Below are 27,089 nucleotides of genomic sequence, written 5' to 3'. Positions count from 1 at the left end.
ATGAGTATTCGACTTGTCTGTTTAGAACAGGCAGAATTAAGTAGTGTGCTGCGAATACACAGAAAGATAGATCCTTTATCATTTAGCTACAAAATAGCAGGTCAGCAACTGGAAGCAGTTAATTCCATAAATTATTTGGGAGTACGCATTAGGAGTGATTTCAAATGGAATGATCATATAATGTTGATCGTCGGTAAAGCAGATGCCAGACTGAGATTTATTGGAAGAATCCTAAGGAAATGCAATCCGGAAACAAAGGAAGTAGGTTACAGTATACTTGTTCGCCCACTGCTTGAATACTGCTCAGCAGTGTGGGATCCGTACCAGATAGGGTTGATGGAAGATATAGAGAAGATCCAACGGAGAGCAGCGCGCTTCGTTACAGGATCATTTAGTAATCGCGAAAGCGTTACGGAGATGATAGATAAACTCCAGTGGAAGACTCTGCAGGAGAGACGCTCAGTAGCTAGGTACGGGCTTTTGTTAAAGTTTCAAGAACATACCTTCACCGAAGAGTCAAGCAGTATATTGCTCCCTCCTACGTATATCTCGCGAAGAGACCATGAGGATAAAATCAGAGAGATTAGAGCCCACACAGAGGCATACCGACAATCCTTCTTTCCACGAACAATACGAGACTGGAATAGAAGGGAGAACCGATAGAGGTACTCAAGGTACCCTCCGCCACACACCGTCAGGTGGCTTGCGGAGTATGGATGTAGATGTAGATGTAGATATGTTACCCTAGAATGTCACCGTTGTTGTGTCACAAATCGCCATGGAGCAACATCTCTAATTTAGGTGCTCAGGAAATTCTTCAAAATTTTTTGAAGAAGAGAGAAATGTGTGCAAAGTTTGTCCCGCGCTCCTGGATTCCCGAAAAAATAGCGACGCGTGGACGGCTGCCACGAACTGATTAAAATGCAAAACGGGGATAACTGTTCCTTGGAAAAAATCGCCACGAGTGACGAAACTTGCTGTTATCAATACGAATCTAACATAAAACGAAAAAGTACAGAAATTCACACAAAGGGTTAACGCTTTGACGACGACATAACCGACATTCAAGTCAAAGTGACATTCGATCTGAACAACATACCATAGAAGGAATTTTCTGACGGTTTCACATGGTAGTATGAAAGTTTGGTGCATTGTACTCGAGTGGGGGTGTAGGGGGGAGGGGGGGAGGGGGAGGGAGACTCGGTAGTACCACCATCTTAACGTTGCCCTATTTTCTATTAATTCACTCTCGAAGCATTTTCGATTGAGGGGGTATGCTCGGGCTATCTCCATTTCAGTTTCTTCACAATCAATATCACATCCTCAATTCCTGCCTTTGCTCTTATCCATCTGTTTGTTTTTCTGTCCCTGTTTGTCATACTCAAGATACATTTTTCCATAGCCCGTTGGGTAATCAACAAATTTTTAAAGTTTGATGTCCATTTGTTATCTGAATTGGTTAGTACCGGCAATATACTGGTTATAAACTTTCCGTTTAAAGCAAGTTGGGAACTGAACCCTGAGTGCAGCAATTAGTTTCCAAAATCAGCTTCGACACATCCTGTGTATTTCTGTGGCTATCCGTACGCATGATGTTTTCAGTTGTCCAAAGTATACAAATTCGCCAGCTATTGCTATTACTTCGTCATTAATCTTTACTAGTCTCCTATCGGCAAACTGAATGTACATTGTTTTCCCTGTAATTACTGTTTAGCGGTAATATCTTGCCCTGGTCAATTCCTCCATCCTTTATTGAAGGTTAATTGGAATTATTTGAAGACATCCTCCAAGGCAACAGAAAAATATTTGGTTAAATTGTGTCATCTTGCCCAAATCTTTTCTCAGTTCTGAACTTTCAACTCTTTCATTGCAATCGAATGGAAGCTGTAGCCATTTTGTATATATTCTTCAACAAACTGATGTAGGTAGACTCTATACCTTGTTTCCCAAGTACTGCCAACACAGATTTTACTGTGGGAGTTCCAAACGCTTTCTCATACTCTATAAACCCCACACAAAGTGGTAGCTGATATACCGTCTCCAACTTTTTCTGTACTGATTCTCGGAGTCTGTTATGTGATTTTTTATTTCCTTGGAAGCGAGGGCATAGTGAAAAGTAACACCTTCGAGTTTTTAAAACTTTTCTTAATATAGGTTGAGGTGTTACTACATGTCACGCACATTACTGGGTCGGCTTTCCCGCTTCGCTGACGCAAGTTGTAACCCTCTGACGCTAAAGGACTCCGAATAGTGGCGTACAACATGGTGGTGTGAAACGTAACTATGGCGGTACGTGAGAAACTCTCAGAAAACTGAAAGCAGGAATTCGAAGAGTTTGTTCACACGTGCAGCCTCCTCTCCTTCAGCACGACAATGCCAGGCCACAAACGAACTCTGCGACTTCTGCAACAGTCCTACCCCTTGGGTTCACTGTCATCTACATCTACATCTACATGGCTACTCCCCAAATCGCATTTAGGAGCCTGGCAGAGAGTTCATCGAACCACCTTCACACTAATTCTCGAACAGTGCGCGGAAAAAAAAACCAACACCTATATCTTCCCGTGCTAGCTCTGATTTCCCTTATTTCATTATGATGATCGTTTCTTCCTTTGTATGTCAGCGTCAACAAAATATTTTCTCATTCGGAGGAGGAAGTTGGTGACTGAAATTTCGTGAGAAGATCGTGCCGCAACGAAAAACCCCTTTGTTTTAGTGATTTCCAGCCCAAATCCTGTATCATGTCCATGACACTCTGTCCCCTATTTCTCGATAATACAAAACGCGGTGCCCTTCTTTGAATTGTCGATGTACTCCGTTAATTCTGCCTGGTAAGGCTCCCAGACCGCGCAACCGTACTCCAAAAGAGGACGGATAAGCGCAGTGTACGCAGTCTCTTTAGCTGATCTGTTGCATCTTCTAAGTGTTCAGCCAACAAAACGCAGTCTTTAGTTCGCCCTCCCAACAACAATTTCTATGTTTTTTTCCAAATTAAGTTGTCTGTAATTGCAATTCATCTACATCTACGTGATTACTCTGCTATTCACAATAAAGTGCTTGGCAGAGGGTTCAATGAACCACCTTCAAGTTGTCTCTCTACCGTTCCACTCTCGAACGGTACACGGGAAAAACGAGCACTTAAATTTTTCTGTGCGACCCATGATTTCTCTTATTTTATCGTGATGATCATTTCTCCCTATGTAGGTGGATGCCAACACAATGTTTTCGCAATCGGAGGAGAAAACTGGTGATTGAAATTTCATGAGGAGATCCCGTCGCAACGAAAAACGCCTTTATTTTAACGATTGCCACTCCAATTCACGTATCATGTCTGTGACAGTATCTCCCCTATTTCGCGATAATACAAAACGACCTGCCCTTCTTTGTACTTTTTCGATGTCATCCGTCAGTCCCACCTGATGCGGATCCCACACCGCACAGCAATACTCGAGAATAGGGAGGACAAGCGTGGTGTAAGCAGTCTCTTTAATAGACCTGTTGCACCTCCTAAGTGTTCTGCCAATGAATCGCAGTCTTTGGTTCAGTATTTAGCTGAATTTACAGCCTTCAGATTTGTGTGACTTATCGCGTAATCGAAATTTAGCTGATTTCTTTTAGCACTCATGTGAATAACTACACACTTTTCTTTATTCAGGGTCAATTGCCACTTTTCGCACCATACATATATTTATCCAAACCATTTTGCAAGTCATTTTGATCATCTGATAACTTTACAAGACGGTAAATGACAGCATCATCTGCAAACAATCTAAGACGGCAACTCAGATTGTCTCCTATGTCGTTAATATACACTCCTGGAAATTGAAATAAGAACACCGTGAATTCATTGTCCCAGGAAGGGGAAACTTTATTGACACATTCCTGGGGTCAGATACATCACATGATCACACTGACAGAACCACAGGCACATTGACACAGGCAACAGAGCATGCACAATGTCGGCACTAGTACACTGTATATCCACCTTTCGCAGCAATACAGGCTGCTATTCTCCCATGGAGACGATCGTAGAGATGCTGGATGTAGTCCTGTGGAACGGCTTGCCATGCCATTTCCACCTGGCGCCTCAGTTGGACCAGCGTTCGTGCTGGACGTGCAGACTGCGTGAGACGACGCTTCATCCAGTCCCAAACATGCTCAATGGGGGACAGATCCGGAGATCTTGCTGGCCAGGGTAGTTGACTTAACCTTCTAGAGCACGTTGGGTGGCACGGGATACATGCGGACGTGCATTGTCCTGTTGGAACAGCAAGTTCCCTTGCCGGTCTAGGAATGGTAGAACGATGGGTTCGATGACGGTTTGGATGTACCGTGCACTATTCAGTGTCCCCTCGACGATCACCAGTGGTGTACGGCCAGTGTAGGAGATCGCTCCCCACACCATGATGCCGGGTGTTGGCCCTGTGTGCCTCGGTCGTATGCAGTCCTGATTGTGGCGCTCACCTGCACGGCGCCAAACACGCATACGATCATCATTGGCACCAAGGCAGAAGCGACTCTCATCGCTGAAGACGACACGTCTCCATTCGTCCCTCCATTCACGCCTGTCGCGACACCACTGGAGGCGGGCTGCACGATGTTGGGGCTTGAGCGGAAGACGGCCTAACGGTGTGCGGGACCGAAGCCTTGCTTCATGGAGACGGTTGCGAATGGTCCTCGCCGATACCCCAGGAGCAACAGTGTCCCTAATTTGCTGGGAAGTGGCGGTGCGGTCCCCTACGCCACTGCGTAGGATCCTACGGTCTTGGCGTGCATCCGTGCGTCGCTGCGGTCCGGTCCCAGGTCGACGGGCACGTGCACCTTCCGCCGACCACTGGCGACAACATCGATGTACTGTGGAGACCTCACGCCCCACGTGTTGAGCAATTCGGCGGTACGTCCACCCGGCCTCCCGCATGCCCACTATACGCCCTCGCTCAAAGTCCGTCAACTGCACATACGGTTCACGTCCACGCTGTCGCGGCATGCTACCAGTGTTAAAGACTGCGATGGAGCTCCGTATGCCACGGCAAACTGGCTGACACTGACGGCGGCGGTGCACAAATGCTGCGCAGCTAGCGCCATTCGACGGTCAACACCGCGGTTCCTGGTGTGTCCGCTGTGCCGTGCTATGTTTTCTTGTGGATGTGATAATCACTCCCAAAAAAGTGATGAAAACATAAGAGTTTGTCATATAAACTGCAACAAATGAATGCAACAGTTTCACAGTCGCACAGTTTTTCCTGTGCTCTGTCATAACCTTCTTCAAATTTTCTGTGTGTAGAGCGTCAAATCCTGCATATGTCCAAGCAAATCTGAACATGTCCTGGAATTTTGGAGAGTTCAGTTGATTATGTGTGAGTGCCTGAACTTTGATAATTGGCTGAAAATAAAAAATCAAACTTTTCACTCGAGGGAGGATTTGAACCAAGGACCTCTTGTTCTGCAGCTGCTCACGCTAACTACGGGACCACGGCGCTCCCGAGCTCATGATGACCAAGATGTTGCCTATCTTGCTGATGGACTACTCAGTTTGTATATTCTGCTTATTTTTTCATAGTTCCACACAACTTCTACCTGTTTTCTCGATTGATCTGTGTTCAGTTTTTCAAGGCCTATCCACTGTGCCTACTTATAACTAAATCTGAGGGGGGTGCGATGGGGAGGTTCCCTTGTAAGCAATATTATTCACTGACGAACGACAGTTTGCCAAAACCATGCCAGTGGAGCTAAGACTGCCATTTGTTATACAATTATTTTTGCTTCACTTCTATCTCCACCAATGTTACTTTCACGTGTTTTATGACGTGAGTGCTACTTGCTGTTACTTATTAATCGTGTAGTCATGGGCTAATACTTTTTCTTATATGTCTGGTGACTTGTGCAATTTTCACTTCTCTAAATTAAAAGTTAATTGCCTCTTTTTGTGCCAGGGTAATCGTCTGTCAAATTCTCAACCTCAAATAATACTTAACGCCATCTGCCATGTAATTAATATATAACAAAGCCATTAAGGTCCTTATTGCACTTCCAGGTGGCATACACAAAAATTATTGTATGTATGGACGAATGATTATCGAGGATAACGTTCTACCTGCCGACAGGTTCTTAAGCCAGTCGCTCACCTGGGCGGATTAATGGATGACTGTGTGTGACCTACTCAAGAACTATGACATGTAGACTCTTCAAGGCTAGTAGAACATCTTAAGAGAGAAAAGAACGTTAGGATTTAATGTCCCGTTGACGACGATGTCATTAGAGACGGAGCAAGAGCTGGAATTTTGTAAGAATAAGGACAGAAGTTGGCAGTTTCCTTTTCAAAGACTCATACTGGCATTTACCTCAAGTGATTTATGAAAATCACGGATAACCTAAATGTTAATGGCGCATGGTGTCTTGAACCCTGCCCCGTAGTTATTATAGGTAAATAAAGCTAACTCTAATTTGAAAGTAATTTGTATTTATAGAAGAAAGTATTTACGGATCGACACATATTTATAATTTTCAAAATACGATTCGGCGAAACTAGTACAAACGTATTTCTTCCCATTATTATTTACGTAAATTTGTTACACAGATAGAAGTTAAAATGTGACGCACTGTTCGTATAACTTTTCCCGTAGTCTGTTTCATTCATAGTGCCTTCCACCTCATAACATGATAAACTGCAGTATTCTCTAATTCTGTGCTTCAAAAGAAAAAAAAAATCCTACCTCGTTTGTAGAATAAAAAGAGGAAAAATTGCCGTACCACTGTTTAGCTACGGTGAGTATACTTCAGGAGGTGTTTGCTCTCATTTTTTAAGTGGTATTGCATCTGCATGAATATTGTGTATAGAAACGTAATTTTTTGGATTTTAATCTGGTTGCTATTCCTATCAACAAAGTAGCAAAAAATCGCAGAAATATTAGCTTTACTGAAATATGTAGTGCTAGAGTTGAAATTCTTTTACAGTTTAGCGCGTCTTTCAAATGTTTCGGTCCTTTTGACTAAGACAAATCACACATACGAACTACAACATTTACATATTACGAACTGAAACTATTCTGTGAAAAAGAAGAGGAATGTAATTATACAGGCATTCATAGGCATCAATAAAATTCCTGTCTCTTTCTGGTTTTGCAAAGGAAGTGAGTGAAACAACTTCTGTTACAGATGCGGCGCCAAAGCAGCACATCCACGTCAGCAAGAAATACACGGAGGCGTTCCGGAGATCGCTCGAAGAACCGGAGGAGTTCTGGTCGGAGGTGGGCCGCTGCGTAACCTGGTCCAAGCCCTGGGTCAAAGTCCTCGACAACTCTGAAAAGCCCTTCACGAAATGGTAGGCTCACTCGAAGACATATATCAAATGAAAGTTGTACTTCGAAACTAATATGCTTCCCCCAGCTATGTAACTTCTCCAACTTCGAAAACAGCATATCGCCAGTGAATAAATTCTTTCCGTCTTAACCTATAGCTGACGTATAGGGGCTGTGAAACAACAGCCGGGCCTCAGGAAATTTTAATGCGTCATTTATCGATTATAATGTTACAAAAACATCTCAATAAAAAATTGAAAAATCAAGCAAATCTTTTGTGAAGTAAGAAATAAAACAGGTTAGAGGAATATTTGACGCACCTCATTTGCGTTATATGATTTCGAGGATCATACTCCAATCTCTTTTTATGTCTTACTTTTAGACAAATAAGTTGACAAAACATTTGACTGACTTTTAAATTTTTTCTATTTTTCACGTTTTGTTTAGAAAGCATGGTCTTATTGACATCTAATTTACCTTCCTATCGTCTTCTGTTCTGGCAATGTCCGAAATTTAGTGCTTGATTCGAAGGAAACCGTTTTGAAAATTAGGTATTACATAAATGTAACTTTTTATACGCAAAACAGTTAGGCCTTGAAAAGATAAACTTCTTGAGATGTCATTTGTCTTCCTAGTGTCTGCTGTTCTCGGAATGTCCGAAATTTAGTACTCGATTCTAAGGTAGCCATTTTAAAAATGAACTATCATACAGGTGCAAGTTCTCATACACAAAATATAGTAGATAGGCCTTGAAGATATGATCTGTTTGACACTTCATTTACATACCACGCAGCAGCTGTTCGTGAACTATTGTAATTTCCTTCAAATCACTACTCAGGTGCTTCTTAATTATCCTAATTATTTTCAAGCTATTAAATATATTATTGCCAAACTGTACCTCAAGCTGGTCGGTTTGATATACTATTTGTCTATTTACCACTCTTCGTTTGGCTCCAAAAATTCAGACTAGAACCCAATGTGTAATTTATAGGGAGTCATGTTTTCGCTCCGCTCCGACATTTCACTAAAAATTAATGCTAGATAAAATCTCTATCGTTTAAATGTCATTTGTTTAAAAGCGGAGTGGAATGCAATACATTGATGAGAGAGACGAGTAATCTCCGTCACATACTTCAGAATACTTCCATCTAATTTTCAGAATTTCCTGTTAAACATTGTAATGGTCATTTAATACTGGTCACATTATTTCAGTGTTTTATTGCTGGCTTTGAAAGGACTTCGTTATGGCCCTAAAATGTCAGACTATTATGTAAGACTGTGACGTTTCATTCACTCAAGGTATTGCAAGTTTGATAAACCAGAGAGTATAGTTCGGAAGTGCATTATTCTGACTTTAGTTAGTCATACATATCCTTTTAATTCCTCATCCGACGTCCTATGTTTTAAACGGTCCTGTATGCAGCAAATGTTCCTTTTTTACAGACCTTCAGAGTTTTAAAACATCTGCCTGTTTCTTTAGAAGCTTGTAACACCAAAGAAATCTTTTATACCACCGCACGTCAGATAGTGTAGCAGACAGAGTTACAAAGAAAATAACAACTGCATATTTCTTTACAGTAAAAAAATTGTACTTCTCTTACTGCAACATACAGATTTGAATATCAGGCATATTTCGCTTCTTATTTATAAATTATTGTATGTGAGCATGGTGAAAAACTGCACATATTTATAACAGGGCATGAATTGTAGGTCTGAAGGAGTTCATTTCCCGGATTTTGCTTCAGTTGAAACAGTATTTAGAATCATTTATCCTTTAGCTCGACCAGACAACGTTCTTGTTCCTCCTCCATATGAAAACATCACCTCTTTCAGAAGCAAACTTGGTGTGTTATCGAGATATATTATTTAAGGGGAAAAAACTAAGAGAAATACGCTGCGAGGATCACTCTTCACCATATTTTATAAGTTATGAATTTCCATTCATATAACAATGTGTATGACAAACTACAGAAACAGATTTTGAGAGCTTATAGCTATCCCCTGAAATGCACTGGTTGGTGCATGACAAAAATGACATACTGCAGTCGAACTTAGTGACACTTTATTAAAAAACGTGCAAAAAATGTATTTGTTGTGAATTGAAGAAACACCATCACAAATAGAACAAAATCAGAAATTAACTACCTGTGTCTGTTATCTGAACAATATATAAAGCATGTACTTTTCACATCAGCATGGGGAAAACAAAAGACGATTCGAGGTAGGTGCTGATAGAATACAAAGGACTATTGTCTACTGCATTGACCGAGTGACCTGAGGGGAAGTGAGTGACAGCCGTTTTAACTATATGTGACCTCCAACACCGTGCTTCCCACCAAGAATCTCACACTAAAGGAGTAGCGGGACAAGGGCAGCGTCACACCATGCTGCATTGTTGCCAGATTTATTCAAGATGGTGGCCATAGATGTGGCAATGTCGCAGTGACATCATGGTGGGAAGTTCTAAGTTTGATGGGAAAATAGGTCAGTTGGGCTACCTCCACTAACCTAACCCCCTCTCCTTCTCCCTCCTCCTTCCCACCCTCGCCCCTCACCATCTATAAATTGGTGGGAAAAGGCATTGGTCAGTGTTGGGCTGCTGAATAGCATGGATGTTAGTCATTATATTGCATGCATTGTTTATTTAAACAGTTTGAGTTGTCATAGGCAGCAGCTCGATCAAATGTGTTCACCATGACGTCTGGAGTCCAACTGACTTAGTTCACAACATCGCCAACAGAGGGCACTGTCGGCCCTTCCCTCCCCCTCCCATGACGTAATACAAGATGGGGGCCTGGGGAAAATGGCGGGAAAAGGACTCAGTCTGTGTCTAGCTGCTGGACTGGGAGATCAGACATAATTGTTTACTGTGTTCAGTGGATGAGATGTCTGTGCTGAAGAAGGAGGAGTATATTAGCTGTAACCATACATCTGAGGACTGTGTCGATAACAATGTTATTTGGTGAAGACAAATACGCTTCATGGAATAATGAATGCAGCAGGATGGGGTTAAGTTACACTTTGCCACTCATACTGATGAATGTATGTGGTGTAACTGTAGATCATTCGATGAAAGTCCAGTCAATCTCCCAAAGCAAAAGAGGCAAGACGTTCACCACAGAGTCTCTGCATCCACTGGAAGATGGGCTGCATGCCATGCTCCCTGCCCCAAGAGTCACCACGCCATTTTATGGCAGGGCCACGTAGTAAGTGCAGTGGCAGCTGCCTACTTACTGACGTGTTGGAAATAACTGCAACCTTCCTCCTCCTTTCCATACCCAGTGCACAGATACTGTTGGTCATTGAACACGAACTGCTTTGAGAGTTATTACATCTGGTGTTGCTGAATATTGTCACATACATGACTTGAAGATGTCACAGGAACTAAATACACCACTGCACAGAGAGAGAGATAAAGCTTTGCATGTGACAAGAGATTATTTAAACAATTACACGTTTTATTCTGATGAATACCACCACTGCCACACTCGAACATGGACTTTAAAAAGATCGTGATACAATTGCGAATCCTCCCAGAGACACTTCACACGCTTTTGTGGGAAACAGATCCCAAAACCCATATCAGCTGCAATATCTGATTTTACACACCAAGAGCGACAATGTTTGGAAGTCGAAGTGGATATCTCTGTAACTTTTAACAGGATGTTTACCACATTTCAAGTTTCAGCTGATTGTTTCAAGGCACTGCCAGAGAGACAGAAAAATTTATGAGTCCTACAGCTGCCGTGGTGTTCATTACATTTCAGAAACGGTGAGTGAGCTTAGTTTTATATTTGCTGCTGGCACGCTTTTTCCCACTTCTCGAAGCACACACTGGTGTCTAAGCACAGATGGGAAAATCAGAACAATTACACAAACAGAACTGAAAGCACTGTCCTACAGATGAGAATAAACGGCTGGAATTTTCGATGTCCTACAGCTGCTGGCCTAAAGGCACAGTGGTGGATGAGGGACAGCATCCAGCCAGATGTGGATGGTCTGCTTGGCTGTGTCTCTGAACAACAAACAAAAAAGACATCATGTTACTCTCAGACATCACAGAACTTTCCGTAGGTACCTTTACCCTCTCTGTAGAGGTCGTATGCCCTGCACGAAGAATGTCTTTTGAATGGAGCATTCTGATTAGCTCTTACTGAATTTACCTGCCAAACTGGTGCTGTTTCCGGTGTGGGAGCACTGTCCGCCATTTTTCCTGCAGACGGCAAATTACGAGACTTTCAGCAGCAAAACTATTTTGTACAGATCGAAGATAAACATACAGCAGTCATAATGCACTGACAGTTAAACCCTGCAATAGTGGTCTACAGATCATGAAATAGAGAAACTATCGCCGAAGACACTTCGTCAACTATACTGCTCTGCTATTGTCGAGGAAAGCTTTAATTTCTCAGCATGAAACCGATCGCTTTCTGGGCTATATCACCACATACCATATAAATGTAGTAAACACTATTTGTATCCTGCACAATACAAAATCATCACTTCTACATCCTGGAAATACCTGTCGAACACCAGACACTCTTACATATACTGCAAAGACAGGCAGATAACAAAAGAAACATAAGTGCATGCACTATATATAGGGTGGTCCATTGATCGTGACTGGGCCAAATATGTCACGCAATAAGCGTCAAACGAAAAAACTACAAAGAACGAAACTTGTCTAGCTTGAAGGTGGAAACCAGATGGCGCTATGGTTGGCCTGCTAGATGGCGCTGCCATAGGTCAAACGGGTATCAACTGCGTTTTTTTTTAAATAGGAACCCCCATTTTTACTACGTATTCGTGTAGTACGTAAAGAAATATGAATGTTTTAGTTGGACCACTCTTTTCGCTTTGTGATAGATGGCGCTGAAGTAGTCACAAACATTTGGATCACAATTTTAGACGAACAGTTGGTAACAGGTAGGTTTCTTAAATTAAAATACAGAACGTAGTTACGTTTGAACATTTTATTTCGGTTGTTCTAATGTGATACATGTACCTTTGTGAACTTATCATTTAGGAGAACGCATGCTGTTACAGCGTGAATACCTGTAAATACCACATTAATGCAATAAATGCTCAAAATGATGTCTGTCAACCTCAATGCATTTGGCAATACGTGTAACGACATGCCTCTCAACAGCGAGTAGTTCGCCTACCGTATTGTTCCCACATGCATTGACAATGCGCTGACGCATGTTGTCAGGCGTTGTAGGTGAATCACGATAGCAAATGGTTCAAATGGCTCTGAGCACTATGGGACTTAACAGCTGTGGTCATCAGTCCCCTAGAACTTAGAACTACTTAAATCTGACTAACCTAAGGACATCACACACATCCATGCCCGAGGCAGGATTCGAAACTGCGACCGTAGCAGTCGCGCGGTTCCGGACCGCGCGCCTAGAACCACGAGACCACCGCGGCCGGTCGATAGCAAATATCCTTCAAATTTCCCCACAGAAAGAAATACAGGGACGTCAGATTCGGTGAACGTGCGGGCCATGGTATGGTGCTTCGACGACCAATCCACCTGTCATGAAATGTGCTGTTCAATTCCCGCACGCGAGCTATGTGCCGCACATCCATCATGTTGGAAGTACATCGCGTTCTGTCATGCAGTGAAACATCTTGTAGTAACATCGGTAGAACATTACGTAAGATCGGTATACATTGCATCATTTAGATTGCCATCGATAAAATGGGGGACAATTATCCTTCCTCCCATAATGCCGCACCATACATTAACCCGCTAAGGTCGCTGATGTTCCACTTGTCGGAGCCATCGTGGATTTTCCGTTACCCAGTAGTACATATTATGCCGGTTTACGTTACCGCTGTTGGTGAATGATGCTTCGTCGCTAAATAGAACGTGTGCAAAAAATCTGTCATCGTCCCGTAATTTCTCTTGCGCCCAGTGGCAGAACTGTACACGACGTTCAAAGTAGTCGCCATGCAATTCCTGGTGCATAGAAATATGGTACGGATGCAATCAATGTTGATGTAGCATTTTCAACACCGACGTTTTTTGAGATTCCCAATTCTCGCGCAATTTTTCTGCTTCTGATGTGCGGATTAGCCGCGACAGCAGCTAAAACACCTACTTGGGCATCATCATTTGTTGCAGGTCGTGGTTGACGTTTCACATATAGCTGAACACTGCCTGTTTCCTTAAATAACGTAACTATCCGGCGAACGTTCCGGCCACTTGGATGATGTCGTCCAGGATACCGAACAGTATACATAGCACACGCCCGTTGGGCATTTTGATCACAATAGCCATACATCAACACGATATCGACCTTTTCCGCAATTGGTGAACGGTCCACACGAAGCAAATACTGTCCGCACTGGCGGAATGTTACGTGATACCACGTACTTATACGTTTGTGACTATTACAGCGCCGTGTATCACAAAGCGAAAATAGTGGTCCAACTAAAACATTCATATTTCTTTACGTATTACACGAATATGTAACAAAAAAGGGGGTTCTTATTTTAAAAAACGCAGGTGATATCCATTTGACCTATGGCAGCGCCATCTAGCGGGCCAATCTGGTTTCCCCCTTCAACCTAGACGAGTTTCGTTCTTTGTAGTTTTTTTCGTTTGATGCTTATTTCGTGGGATATTTGGCCCAGCCACTATCAATGGACCAGCCTGTATAGTGCTCACTGCGCTAGATATTTCCTGTAATGTCGGAAGGTCATCCACCGCGACCAACAGTCATGAGTCAACTGGCCCCACACAAATTGCCCCAATGCGCAATCAGAGTGCCCTCAGCAGACCGCAGTCACTCTCTAAACTGGTGTACAAATGCTGGGCTGGTTCCCCTCGGCACAAAGGCGTTACTGTCTCTGGCCCCAACCTACTTGCTTGCTGCCATGCTTTCTACAACCGTCCCCATACTCTGGGATAACAAGAACATATGTATTTTCACATGGTTTGCCAGAATATCATATCATTTACGCAGTACTTCTCGATATCAGCCACATAGCAGTTTGCCAACGATTGCTTGGACAGTATAACTCCGAAGATAAAGTGCGGAAATTATATCTCTAGAAATCCGAAACCTTAGCTAGGTGTAGCGAGGTGAAACATGTTGCAAACCACTGAGTAACTACAAGCTTATCTTGTCTGCTAATATTTTTACGTAAAAACTCGAAAAAACAGAGGAAACTGGTAGTTCCACCCATATTTTTAATGAATACCAATGTAAATGAGATAACAGAGTTCAAATCATCGTTGTACTTTGCAAAGTCAACTAAAGGGTTTCTCATATCTAGAAAACCAGAAAACGTCTTTTCCACACGTGTCTTACCCTCTAGATGCACACAACACACACCACAATCGATGTTCTCTCGACCAAATAAAGACGGGATATATGTAGAAGCAGTCAACCGGACAATTTACATGAGAGGGAATAATCGTCCAGCGCAAACACACGTTCGCACTGAGTCTTCTCAAATTTCCACAGAGAACACACGCGATCACGAAGGTTGCCCAAAACAAAACATACTTAGTATTAGCTCGCTATTTAGCTGCCTAGAGGGCGATACGGTTAGGTCAGCTGCATTCCTGTACCCCAGTCAGAACGGCTCCCACCGTTCTGGAAACGTCAATCGTTCTGGCCACAGGCTACAGTCGCCACGCGCGCTTCCGCACGCCAGGCAGAATCGTCCTAAGAAACCAGCCACATACATTTTGTCACTGTACTTACAATTAAATACTATGATTGGAGCCTCAATTTGACGACATTCGACCGCGGGACTGCTACGGTCGCAGGTTCGAATCCTGCCTCGGGCATGGATGTGTGTGATGTCCTTAGGTTAGTTAGGTTTAAGTAGTTCTAAGTTCTAGGGGACTTATGACCTAAGATGTTGAGTCCCATAGTGCTCAGAGCCATTTTTTTTTTACGACATTCGCAGATGAGAAAAGTATCGGAAATACCCCCTCCTGTCGACGGAGGCTCTGGTAATATCAAAATCTGTAGCATTCTTACGACTGGACATAATTTTCCACATAAAAAAATCTTTCATTCCCCTTACTGCTACCGCAATTTCCATGTCAAATCCATACCCTCCTTATGACAGGTCAAACCCATTAACTTTGCACATGTCGGAACACAGACGTACTTTATAAGCTCACTGATCACAGTGAATCTATCATACATTCACTACTAAGTACAATACTTCGCCAAAAACTGAATGCTGGTGACACCAAACGATATTGAGCGAAAATCTAGGATGGATGGACATATCTCATTTGTTTTTCTTTCGAGTGGTGCCGGTGCGTCTTAGAACGACAGGCATAATCGTCTTTCAAGCCACCAGGAGTTAAAAACACGATCGCAACGACTATGTCACTGTCACAAGCGGTCTTGGTTCTATAGGCACACACACGTATCACTAACAATATCTGTGTTAAAAACTATACAAGCTTTATAAAATCGTGATATGGTATTGTTTCCGAATGAAGTGGTTTTTCACACAGTTACAGCGACATTGAACGTAGACGGTTGTCACGGGATGTATATTAACTGACCGAAAGTGCAAGTGTACGTCGCCGGCAGTGTAGGCTCGTAGTAAAATCACCGAATTTAGAGAATGATTCGGCAAAGGAATGCGGTATGAAGCCGGTACTTGCAGCTCCCTCATGTCACCACTAGATATTTCTCCAGCATTTGTAACACATTTTATTATAGGCGATGGTGGAGTCCGAATGATCACATACAGTAGATGGTGTGCCACGCAACGAATCACTTAAAAAAATTGCAATGCTAGATTTAGGTTGTAAGAAATATACACTGGTTTTTCAGATCTATAGTGTTACGCTTTGCCGGCCGCTATGGCCAAGTGGTTCTAGGCCCTTCAGACCGGAACCGCGCTGCTGCTACGGTCGCAGGTTCGAATCCTATCTCGGGCATGGATGGATGTGATGTCCTTAGGTTAGTTAGGTATAAGTAGTTCTAAGTCTAGGGGACTGATGACCTCAGATGTTAAGTCTCATAGTGATCAGAGCCGTTTGAACAATTTGTTACGCTTTCTAGTAGAAATGCTGCCTGCAATTTGAAATCAAGTCTCTCCATTCAACCACATACATGGGTTGGATCCTATGGAGATATCTATTAATGATTGCAGCCACTAGTGAACCATGCTCATGGCACTTTCATATCTCGAAACGAGTCACCTTTTCTGAACTTATCTGCTACAGTAAAACTCCAACGTGGTTTTAGACAGTCCCTATTCATCTTTTAACTGTTCCTCAGTCTCTGCCGCGCCTTCCCTGCAGCTTTGTGTATGTGATCGTTCCAATTTAAGTCGAAACTGAGCAGGAGTCGGAGTACGCTACATCTAAGACGTTCTGCAACCATTGGAGAAACAGGGTGAGCTGATACGACAGGACCGTTTTTTTTACCACTCGATGGAAATGGGAATATGTTGTCGTAGCTCCAGCACCTGTGTACAATGTGTAGAGCCAGCAACAGAACGAAGCTTCCTCCTGCAACACAAGGTAGTAGTAGAGAAAGACAGTACAAGAACTGAAAGAAGGACGGGGATTTTGCTACTGCATTGTGATGCATCTCCACACTAGATACAGGCACAACAGTCTGAAGGCTATCTGCGTCCCTCAGAGTGCATTCACGTTTGTCACCCAAACATTCTCTCTATCATCATCATTTTGTACCATCCAATAGAGAATAAAAAACTACGAACTATAAAAAAACTCCACTAACGTTATCCTGTACAGAACTGGATAATATATTACAATGTCCCTATATTCTGGTACATATATCGAAGACAAATACTGTCAGAGTGCTGACATTGAGCATATGTGGTGATCCTATTAAATATAAAGTCATTGATACATTCAGTGATCAAAGTCACCTACACAGACCAGTGTAAAGTTTCATCGCCTGTACTGTAGGAGGACCGCCTCTATGTCTTTTGTATGTATCGTAACAGTTTCCAGTCGTGGAACCATAGTTTGCTGGAGGCAGAGAGAGAGGATGTAGAATAGCTTTGAGCACTATGGGACTTAACTTCTGAGGTCATCGGTCCCCTAGAACTTAGAACTAATTAAACCTAATTAATCTAAGGACGTCACACACATCCATGCCCGAGGCAGGATTCTAATCTGCGACCGTAGCGGTCGCGCGGTTCCAGACTATAGCGCCTAGAACCGCTCGGCCACTCCGGCCGGCGAGGATGTAGAGGAAGAGGAAGAGAGAGACAGAGAGAAAGAGAGAGAGAGAGAGAGAGAGACTAATCTGATCGCCCATGGCGGTCTCGATAAGAAAAATCCAGCAGGTGTGAAGCTCCTTCTCTAACATTTTTCCATCTCTCATTTCTTACATTCGTGGAGTGGACGGTCCATTGTGAAACTTTTTCGATACAGACTATTCTCGGCTAGTTTATAGACGGTTCCCAATTGAAAGTGAATGAACAAAAAACTGATGTAGACGTGGTAACTTTCTAAGTAGTGGTAAGCTTAAAATTCCAATTGTGTGGTACTATTTACCAATCATTTTAAGTGCACTCACTTTCTCATGATGTCTGTTGTATTTCTGCATAACCAGAGTAATTTATTTTTGCCCAAGCACTTGAACAATACTTAAGAATGACAGCTATTTTTCTAAATTCTGATTTCTAGAAAAGTAGTCTAATGTCACAAAGGACTTTGACATGGGGATGAAAGCATACATCGAAAACAATGAATCACATAACACGATTTTATCAGTAATGTACACTACATTTGTTACCAGGTTTGATCAACATGCGAGTATTGCGGACGTGCTTCGTGAACTGAAGTGGAAATTCCAGGTGGAAAGACGACGTTCTTTCTGTGAAACACTATTAAGAACATTAAGAGAACCAGCACTTGTAGCTAACTGCAGAAGGCTTCTACTACCACCAACGTACGTTTCACATAAGGACCAAGAAAATAAGAGAAATTAGGGTTCATACAGAGGCATATTGATAGTCGGTTTTCCCTCGCTCTGTTTACGAGTGGAACAGACGAGGAGGCGATTAGTATTTAACGTCCCGTGGATAACGAGGTCATTACAGGAAGACCACAAGCTCGGATTGGGGAAGGATGGAGAAGGAAAGCAGCCGTGCGCTTTCGGAGGAACCATCCTGGCATATGCCTTCAGCGAGTTAGGGAAATCACAGAAAATCTAAATCAGGATGGCCAGTAGCGGGATTGAACCGTCGTACATTCCGAATGCGAGTCCAGTGTGCTAACCACTGCTTTATCTCGCTCGTAACACAAAAGGAAATGTCTAGTAGTGGTACAAGGTACCCTCCGCTATGCACCATACCGTGGGTTGCGGGGTATTTATATAGATGTAGATATATAAGCAGGTATGTTCTAAAATATGAGTCACATAACCGGAACTGACGTCACGACCACGTGGTCAACTTATCAGCCTATAGTGGCCTAGCGCTCAGAACAGAATTACATCCGTAATCGATCTTCAGCAGCCCTCATGTTTGTGCGTGATACTGCTGTGAGAAGAAGGCCATGTCTTTCAAGAAACAAATTCCAATGGATATTGATTCTATTAAACCTTGATGCTGCTACTCCCAAAACATACATGTACTTATTACTCACAATATCAAGTCGCTCAACCACATCTTCCGTATTCAAACCACCAATTATGTTTTGCAAGCGACCACAGAAACAGGTTCCGCCTCTTAACTTTGTAGTTCTTCAAATGCAATTTGGATACCATCTGTCTCGATATAGAATATTGATGGATATTCTATCACTTTAACAGTGTCTTGAGTCGTAGGGAGATGGGTCTCCTTGTGAAATTTTGATATCTAATTGATATACAAATTAATTAAATTGATCAATTAATTACCCCTCTCCCAACCACGGCAGCCCCCAAGCCCCCACCCCACCGCACTCCCGGCCGTTGTCGACGTTCCTACCTTCTATATACTACCTCTTAATCAGGTAGCATCTCAATTGGCATCACGAAGCTCAGTGTATCTCGGTCCAGTCTTCCCATCACGGAAAATTCCCAGGCGGGACTGGGAACTAAACCCAGATCCTTCGCATGAGGGTCTGTCGCGCCGACCACTCTGTTACGGAGACGGACCATGAAATTGGTGGAAAATATGTTTTCAGCAGATTTTTTTCCACTTCAATCTGACAGTCAGCCGTGAACTTACAGATCCTCACTGATCCTTGTGTGTCCTATCATGTGTCACAATAAATGGCCATATGATGCCTGAACGTTTCAGGAAATGAGCAGTTCGTCTAAATAACTAATGTGTCCCTACACGGATGATGATGGGGTCTTTTCTAAGCGCTCCTCAATGAGTTTCTGGTACGTCTTCATGGTATGCTTCATGCTCACTCGATTTATCAACAAACAATGTACCTGCTACGACTCTGTAGTCTCTCGACGACTGACCACGTTACCATCGCTGAACAGGGCTGAGCCGACTGTCAGAAATTGTTGTAGAAGACTGAAAGAGCTTGCTGCCTGTCTTAATAATCATATTTAATCACTTAACGTAATTATTTTTGCAAAAATTCGATACAAACCTTAGCAAATGTTTTAGCGCTGTACTTTTCCTTCCAAGAGGTTTCGAATGGCTTAAAAAAGTATTATCGTCAAATTCCAAAGCCAATGTTTCTTCAGTGTCTCGATACATAAAAAATATACATACAGGTGTGACCAATAAAACAAATTACTTATCTTTTGTGTATTATAACACTGTGGAACAATAATGTTATTAGTTTTTGAGGTACTACACATTTTACAGATAAACATAGGCAAAACCGAAAAATATCATCTTCTCACTAATCAAAAATAATGTGCAAGTAATTACAAACTGAATATATGAATGATGCAATGAAACTGGAGTCTACATAAAACATTAAATTCACAATTATTGCATTTTAAACCTTTGTGTGTTTTCCTCTTCTATCGGTTATCAGGAAATCGCATTGCAGTTCCGGTAGTAGCTTGCCATCATGTGTCAGTCCCATCTACCCTGATACCTTCTCTTTGACGTCCTGATGGAACCTCTCTGTTTGTTCCTCATCTGAATCTCCAAACGTTTCAAGAAACCTTTGTAAGTGGCTGTGGACGAAATTTTGTGCTCATCCTAGCTCCCAAATTCTTAAAGTTTGTAAAATATTGTGGACCAGTTCTTCATACACTCCTGGAAATGGAAAAAAGAACACATTGACACCGGTGTGTCAGACCCACCATACTTGCTCCGGACACTGCGAGAGGGCTGTACAAGCAATGATGACACGCACTGCACAGCGGACAAACCAGGAACCGCGGTGTTGGCCGTCGAATGGCGCCAGCTGCGCAGCATTTGTGCACCGCCGCCGTCAGTGTCAGCCAGTTTGCCGTGGCATACGGAGCTCCATCGCAGTCTTTAACACTGGTAGCATGCCGCGACAGCGTGGACGTGAACCGTATGTGCAGTTGACGGACTTTGAGCGAGGGCGTATAGTGGGCATGCGGGAGGCCGGGTGGACGTACCGCCGAATTGCTCAACACGTGGGGCGTGAGGTCTCCACAGTACATCGATGTTGTCGCCAGTGGTCGGCGGAAGGTGCACGTGCCCGTCGACCTGGGACCGGACCGCAGCGACGCACGGATGCACGCCAAGACCGCAGGATCCTACGCAGTGCCGTAGGGGACCGCACCGCCACTTCCCAGCAAATTAGGGACACTGTTGCTCCTGGGGTATCGGCGAGGACCATTCGCAACCGTCTCCATGAAGCTGGGCTACGGTCCCGCACACCGTTAGGCCGTCTTCCGTTCACGCCCCAACATCGTGCAGCCCGCCTCCAGTGGTGTCGCGACAGGCGTGAATGGAGGGACGAATGGAGACGTGTCGTCTTCAGCGATGAGAGTCGCTTCTGCCTTGGTGCCAATGATGGTCGTATGCGTGTTTGGCGCCGTGCAGGTGAGCGCCACAATCAGGACTGCATACGACCGAGGCACACAGGGCCAACACCCGGCATCATGGTGTGGGAAGCGATCTCCTACACTGGCCGTACACCACTGGTGATCGTCGAGGGGACACTGAATAGTGCACGGTACATCCAAACCGTCATCGAACCCATCGTTCTACCATTCCTAGACCGGCAAGGGAACTTGCTGTTCCAACAGGACAATGCACGTCCGCATGTATCCCGTGCCACCCAACGTGCTCTAGAAGGTGTAAGTCAACTACCCTGGCCAGCAAGATCTCCGGATCTGTCCCCCATTGAGCATGTTTGGGACTGGATGAAGCGTCGTCTCACGCAGTCTGCACGTCCAGCACGAACGCTGGTCCAACTGAGGCGCCAGGTGGAAATGGCATGGCAAGCCGTTCCACAGGACTACATCCAGCATCTCTACGATCGTCTCCATGGGAGAATAGCAGCCTGCATTGCTGCGAAAGGTGGATATACACTGTACTAGTGCCGACAATGTGCATGCTCTGTTGCCTGTGTCTATGTGCCTGTGGTTCTGTCAGTGTGATCATGTGATGTATCTGACCCCAGGAATGTGTCAATAAAGTTTCCCCTTCCTGGGACAATGAATTCACGGTGTTCTTATTTCAATTTCCAGGAGTGTAGTTAGGTATTTATGGTTGCCCAAGAAGTTCCTCACAACAGAAGCGATATCGTTCCTGACACATGATTCGGCGTGTGCCATTATTGTAGTGAAATTGAATTTTTGGTGAACTAGTAAACTTCAAGACCTTTGTAGATTCCTGCATTAAGTGTCTGTTTACTGCGTCCAGGAAATGATCTGCAAATATATTTGAAACAATTTCAATTTCTATTCAATATCGTCACAAACTGCTTTATTATGCCTTCTTTTATATACATTGAAGGGAGAATAATTTTTACACTGTGAAGCAAAGATTCATTTATGATGTTTCATCCACCATTCCCCGTGTTTTCCCTTGTAGGCCATAATATCGTTCTACAATTATTCTGTTGTGCTCTGATATCTCCAGGTGCATATGAAAAGTGGTTACTTCGTATACCCACTTTGCTACTCATGCAAGAAGTTCATCATGATGAAATTAAGACGTATTAACAACTTGTGCTGATGATAACAAAGTTTCTGAAGGAACATGCATTTTCGTATACACCATCTAGTTTTGCTGCATAAACATTTGTAATAAATGTCTATGAGTTCTAGTTGTGTAATAACACACATTTTAAGCTTCTGGAGGACCAGTCTATAAAAACCTTTCGGTTGATATTCCAGTAAACGCATTTCGATGCGTAATTCAGTGACGTTCTTTCAGTACAGAAGTTCATCATACTGACTCAGATCTTGAAGTATTCCCCTGCCTCTAGCCCGGTTAATAGTAATTTCAGCTTCTAGCTTCAGACTGTTCTTTACTTTTAGCCTAGCTGCCAAGAGTTCAGATACTTTCTTACACAGACTGAGGTCCCGTATAAGATCACGGAATTCTTCGACGTCTGAAACCGAAATTTAAACACTGGTACAGTAACGTCTATGCCTCGTGGCATAGATCACCTTGCTGACTCCAGATCTGAATGCTCATACTTACTTTCTTGTATCTATTGAAACTTTTTTTATTCGCAAGACAAAAGTAACACTCATTGAGATTGTTTCTTGGTTCTCTCCGTACCATAGGCGTTCCAAAATTTAAAATTTTCCAGTTTCTATTTTGTTCCTATCCTAGACACTCCACACATCTTTTATAAAACTATGGGGATCGCAAGATTTGACTTCGTAACCAATGAAAATTCCGAAATATGTAAGGTACGCTCACTTGGCAAAGTCAGTGTTGTTCATCCTGTTAGTTTGAAGAGTCTGTTCACCACAAATGTAACAGAAGTCATCAGCTTAGTTCAAACAACCTCTTCGTCAAGAAATCATACTTCAGCATAGATTAAGAGAATCTCGGTAATTCAAGCAACCTCTTTGCAAAGCTCTCCTATCGCTGCGAAAATCGATACAGAAAAACCTCAAACATGATTAAAAATCCAAAACATACATAATCTTAGAAAAATAAAACAACAGAAAACAAAAGACAACAAAACCAAACCTAGAAATAAAAGGAGATGTCCAGATTTTGCAGTACAGGTTGTCTACAGAGACGAGAAATAGCAGAACACAGAGCGTTGGGTGGAAAACCTTAGGCCTGAAAAAGCTAGGGCCAGTTTGAAAAAACCTAAGGGAGTTTGCTTTAAGAATCATCGGAACACCCCATGTTCGTTATATCACTAGCAATTTAGAAACAAAAGATTTCTATTCCCCAGAGCCGGCCACGGTGGCCGGGCGGTTGTAGGCGCTTCAGTCCGGAACCGCGCGACTGCTACGGTCGCAGGTTCGAATCCTGCCTCGGGCATGGATGTATGTGATGTCCTTAGGTTAGTTAGATTTAAGTAGTTCTAAGTTCTAGGGGACTTATGACCTCAGCTGTTGAGTCCCATAGTGCTCAGAGCCATTTGATTTTTATTCCCCAGAATAATTTTTCCTGGACTTTTGTCACGATATCTAGAGCTTTTTGTGAAATATTCGGTGTGTACAAGGAACGTGGATGACCACCTGCATCGTGAACAATAACTGCGATGTGATACACCATTAGGAAACGCCCGAAGTTACTTTCACCTCTAATGATAGGTTCACCTGAAAAACGACGCGCTGAGTACTACGAGCTAGGAAATCTTCAGACAAATCACAAAGCTCCTTCGAAATTCCTTAGATTTGTAATTTGTGCACTAGGTGACAGTGGGGAGCTCTTCCAAACGGATTCCGAAAGTCAATGAACACGGATGCCGCTGTATACTGCCTTCTGGATCTCATGCAGGAACACTATTCAAGTGGTCCTTACACCTCTCAACTAGTAAATACTAATGAACAGAAGACATGGTTTGAATAGGCAGGAATTGCATGACTTAAGAAACATGATTAACATCTCGTTCATGCGAAATCTTAGTTTAAGTTTTTTCAATTTATGGGAGGTTTAGAAAGTTCCGACTACCAGCGATTCGGTCGAATTAGATTGAAACTTAAACAGTTTCCTAATATCAGTATTAGATACACACACAGGAAAATTTTTGAAAAACCTCCAGAGAAAGAAGAAGCAGCTGTATGAACGTTAAGAGATCCGATGACAAGCCAGAAAAGATAGTAAAGAAGAGAGGGCTCAAAGGTGGAAGAAATACTCTCTAGGACCAAAAAAAAAAAAAAAAAGACGCACCGCGAAGGAACCATCCGAAAGGAACAGACATCAGTAGATGTGATGTACATCTACCGACAAACAAATGATTACAATTTCAGGAACATTGGAATATTTAGTCAAGAGAAACAGCTTCACAAACTGAGCAAGACAATAACGCGTTTCTCCACCTCTGGCCCTTATGCAAGCAGATATTCGGCCTGACATTGATTGAAAGAGTTGTTGGATATCCTCCTGCGAGATGTCGTGCCAAATTCTGTACAATTGGCGCGTTAGATTGACAAAATCCAGAGCCGGTTGGAGGGCCCTGCCCATAACGTTCCGAATGTTCTGAGTTGGAGAGATATCCGGCGACCTTGCTGGCCAAGGTATTGTTTGTCAAGCACGAAGACAAGTAGCAGAAACTACTGCCGTATGTGGACGGTTATTATCTTGCTGAAACATTAAGTCCAGGATGGCTTTCCATGAGGGGCAACAAAACGGAACGTAGAATATCACTGACGTACCTCTGGGTTGTAAGGGTACTGCGGATGACAACCAAAGGGGTTGTGCTATGGAAAAAAAATGGCACCGCAGACTGTCACTCCTGCTGTTGCGCCATATGGCGTCGGAGTCGTCGAGGCTCAGTTCGAATAAGCACTCATTCTTGAAGAATATTCCACTCCAGTCAATGGGATTCCCGGCCAACGACCTGTACGAAGACGCCTCGAACAGCGTTGAGATACGAACCTGAATGTCGCCCGCAATACGCCCCGACAACCAGGAGTGATGGTCTACGGTGTCATTTCTTTTCGTAGCAGGAGCCTTTTGGTTGACATCCGCGGCACGCTTACAGAACGGTGGTACGTCGACGATATTCTACGACCGTTACGTTACTCTTCATGGCAAGCTATCCGGACTTAATATTTCACCTAGATAATGCCTTCCCGCACACGTCAAGAGTTCCTACTTCTTGTGATCGTGCTCTCTAAACCCAACCTTGGCCACCAACGTCGCCGGATGTCTCCCTAGTTGAGAACGATTGGAGTATTATGGTAGGGCCCTCGAAACATTCTGAAGGTCTAACGCAATAATTGGACAGAATGTGGCACGATGTCTCTCAGGAGGACATCCAACAACTCTATCAGTCTATGCCAAGTCGAATAACTGCTTGCATAAGAGCCAGAAGTGGACCAACGCAGTATTGACTTGCTCAGTTTTTCTAAAATGGCTAAGCAGGGATGGCTAGAGGACAAATGTACGGATGTAGAGGCTTATCTCACTAGGGGTAAGATACATACTGCCTACAGGAAAATTAAAGAGACCTTTGGAGAAAAGAGAACCACTTGAATGAATATCAAGAGCTCAGATGGAAACCCAGTTTTAAGCAAAGAAGGGAAAGCAGAAAGGTGGAAGGAGTATATAGAGGGTCTATACAGGGGCGATGTTATTGAGGACAGTATTATGGAAATGGAAGAGGATGTAGATGAAGATGAAGATGAAATGGGAGATATGATACTGCGTGAAGAGTTTGACAGAGCACTGAAAGACCTAAGTCGAAACAAGGCCCCGGGAGTAGACAACATTCCATTAAACTACTGACAGCCTTGGGAGAGCCAGTCTTGACAAAACTTTACCGTCTGGTGAGTTAGCTGTATGAGACAGGCGAAATTCCCTCAGACTTCAAGAAGAATATAATAATTCCAATCCCAAAGAAAACACGTGTTGACAGATATGAAAATTACCGAACTATAAGTTTAATAAGTCACAGCTGCAAAATCCTAACGCGAATTCTTTACAGACGAATGGAAAAACTGGTAGAAACGGACCTCGGGGAAGATCAGTTTGGATTCCGTAGAAATGTTGGAACACGTGAGGCAAAACTGACCTTACGGCTTATCTTAGAAGAAAGATTAAGGAAAGGCAAACCTATGTTTCTAGCATTTGTAGACTTACAGAAAACTTTTGACAATGTTGACTGGAATACTCACTTTCAAATTCTGAAGGTGGTAGGGGTAAAATACAGGGAGCGAAAGGCTATTTACAATTTGTACAGAAACCAGATGGCAGTTATAAGAGTCGAGGGGCATGAAAGGGAAGCAGTGGTTGGGAAGGGAGTGAGACAGGGTTGTAGCCTCTCCCCGACGCTATTCAATCTGTACACTGAGCAAGCAGTAAAGGAAACAAAAGTGTAAGTATTAAAATCCATGGAGAAGAAATTAAAACTTTGAGGTTCGTCGATGACATTTAATTCTGTCAGAGACAGCAAAGGACCTGGAAGAGCAGCTGAACGGAATGGACAGTGTCTTGAAAGGAGGGTATAAATGAACATCAACAAAAGCAAAACGAGGATAATGGAATGTAGTCGAATTAAGTCAGGAGATGCTGAGGGAATTAGAATAGGAAATGAAACACTTAAAGTAGTAAAGGAGTTTTGCTATTTGGGGAGTAAAATAACTGATGATGGTCGAAGTAGAGAGGATATAAAATGTAGACTGGCAATGGCAAGGAAATCGTTTCTGAAGAAGAAAAATTTGTTAACATCGAGTATAGATTTAAAGGTCAGGAAGTCGTTTCTGAAAGTATTTGTATGGAGTGTAGCCATGTATGGAAGTG

General features: G+C 43.1%; 1 protein-coding gene across 2 annotated transcripts in view; it reads left to right on the top strand.

Moving 5' to 3' along the window:
* Nucleotides 1-27,089, top strand: part of LOC126184836 (acyl-CoA synthetase short-chain family member 3, mitochondrial) — a 518,174-nt gene that overhangs the window by 298,272 nt on the left and 192,813 nt on the right. For both annotated transcript variants that reach the window (XM_049927427.1, XM_049927426.1), the window contains exon 2: nucleotides 7,156-7,321. In XM_049927427.1, coding sequence (XP_049783384.1) covers nucleotides 7,156-7,321 — 166 coding nt within the window. The remainder of the gene's footprint in view (nucleotides 1-7,155; nucleotides 7,322-27,089) is intronic.

Source organism: Schistocerca cancellata, chromosome 4 (genome assembly GCF_023864275.1).
Source record: "Schistocerca cancellata isolate TAMUIC-IGC-003103 chromosome 4, iqSchCanc2.1, whole genome shotgun sequence".
In the NCBI taxonomy this organism is placed as follows: Eukaryota; Metazoa; Arthropoda; class Insecta; order Orthoptera; family Acrididae; genus Schistocerca; species Schistocerca cancellata.
Note: the sequence above shows the minus strand (reverse complement) of the source record. Positions and strands in the feature narration are given on the sequence as shown.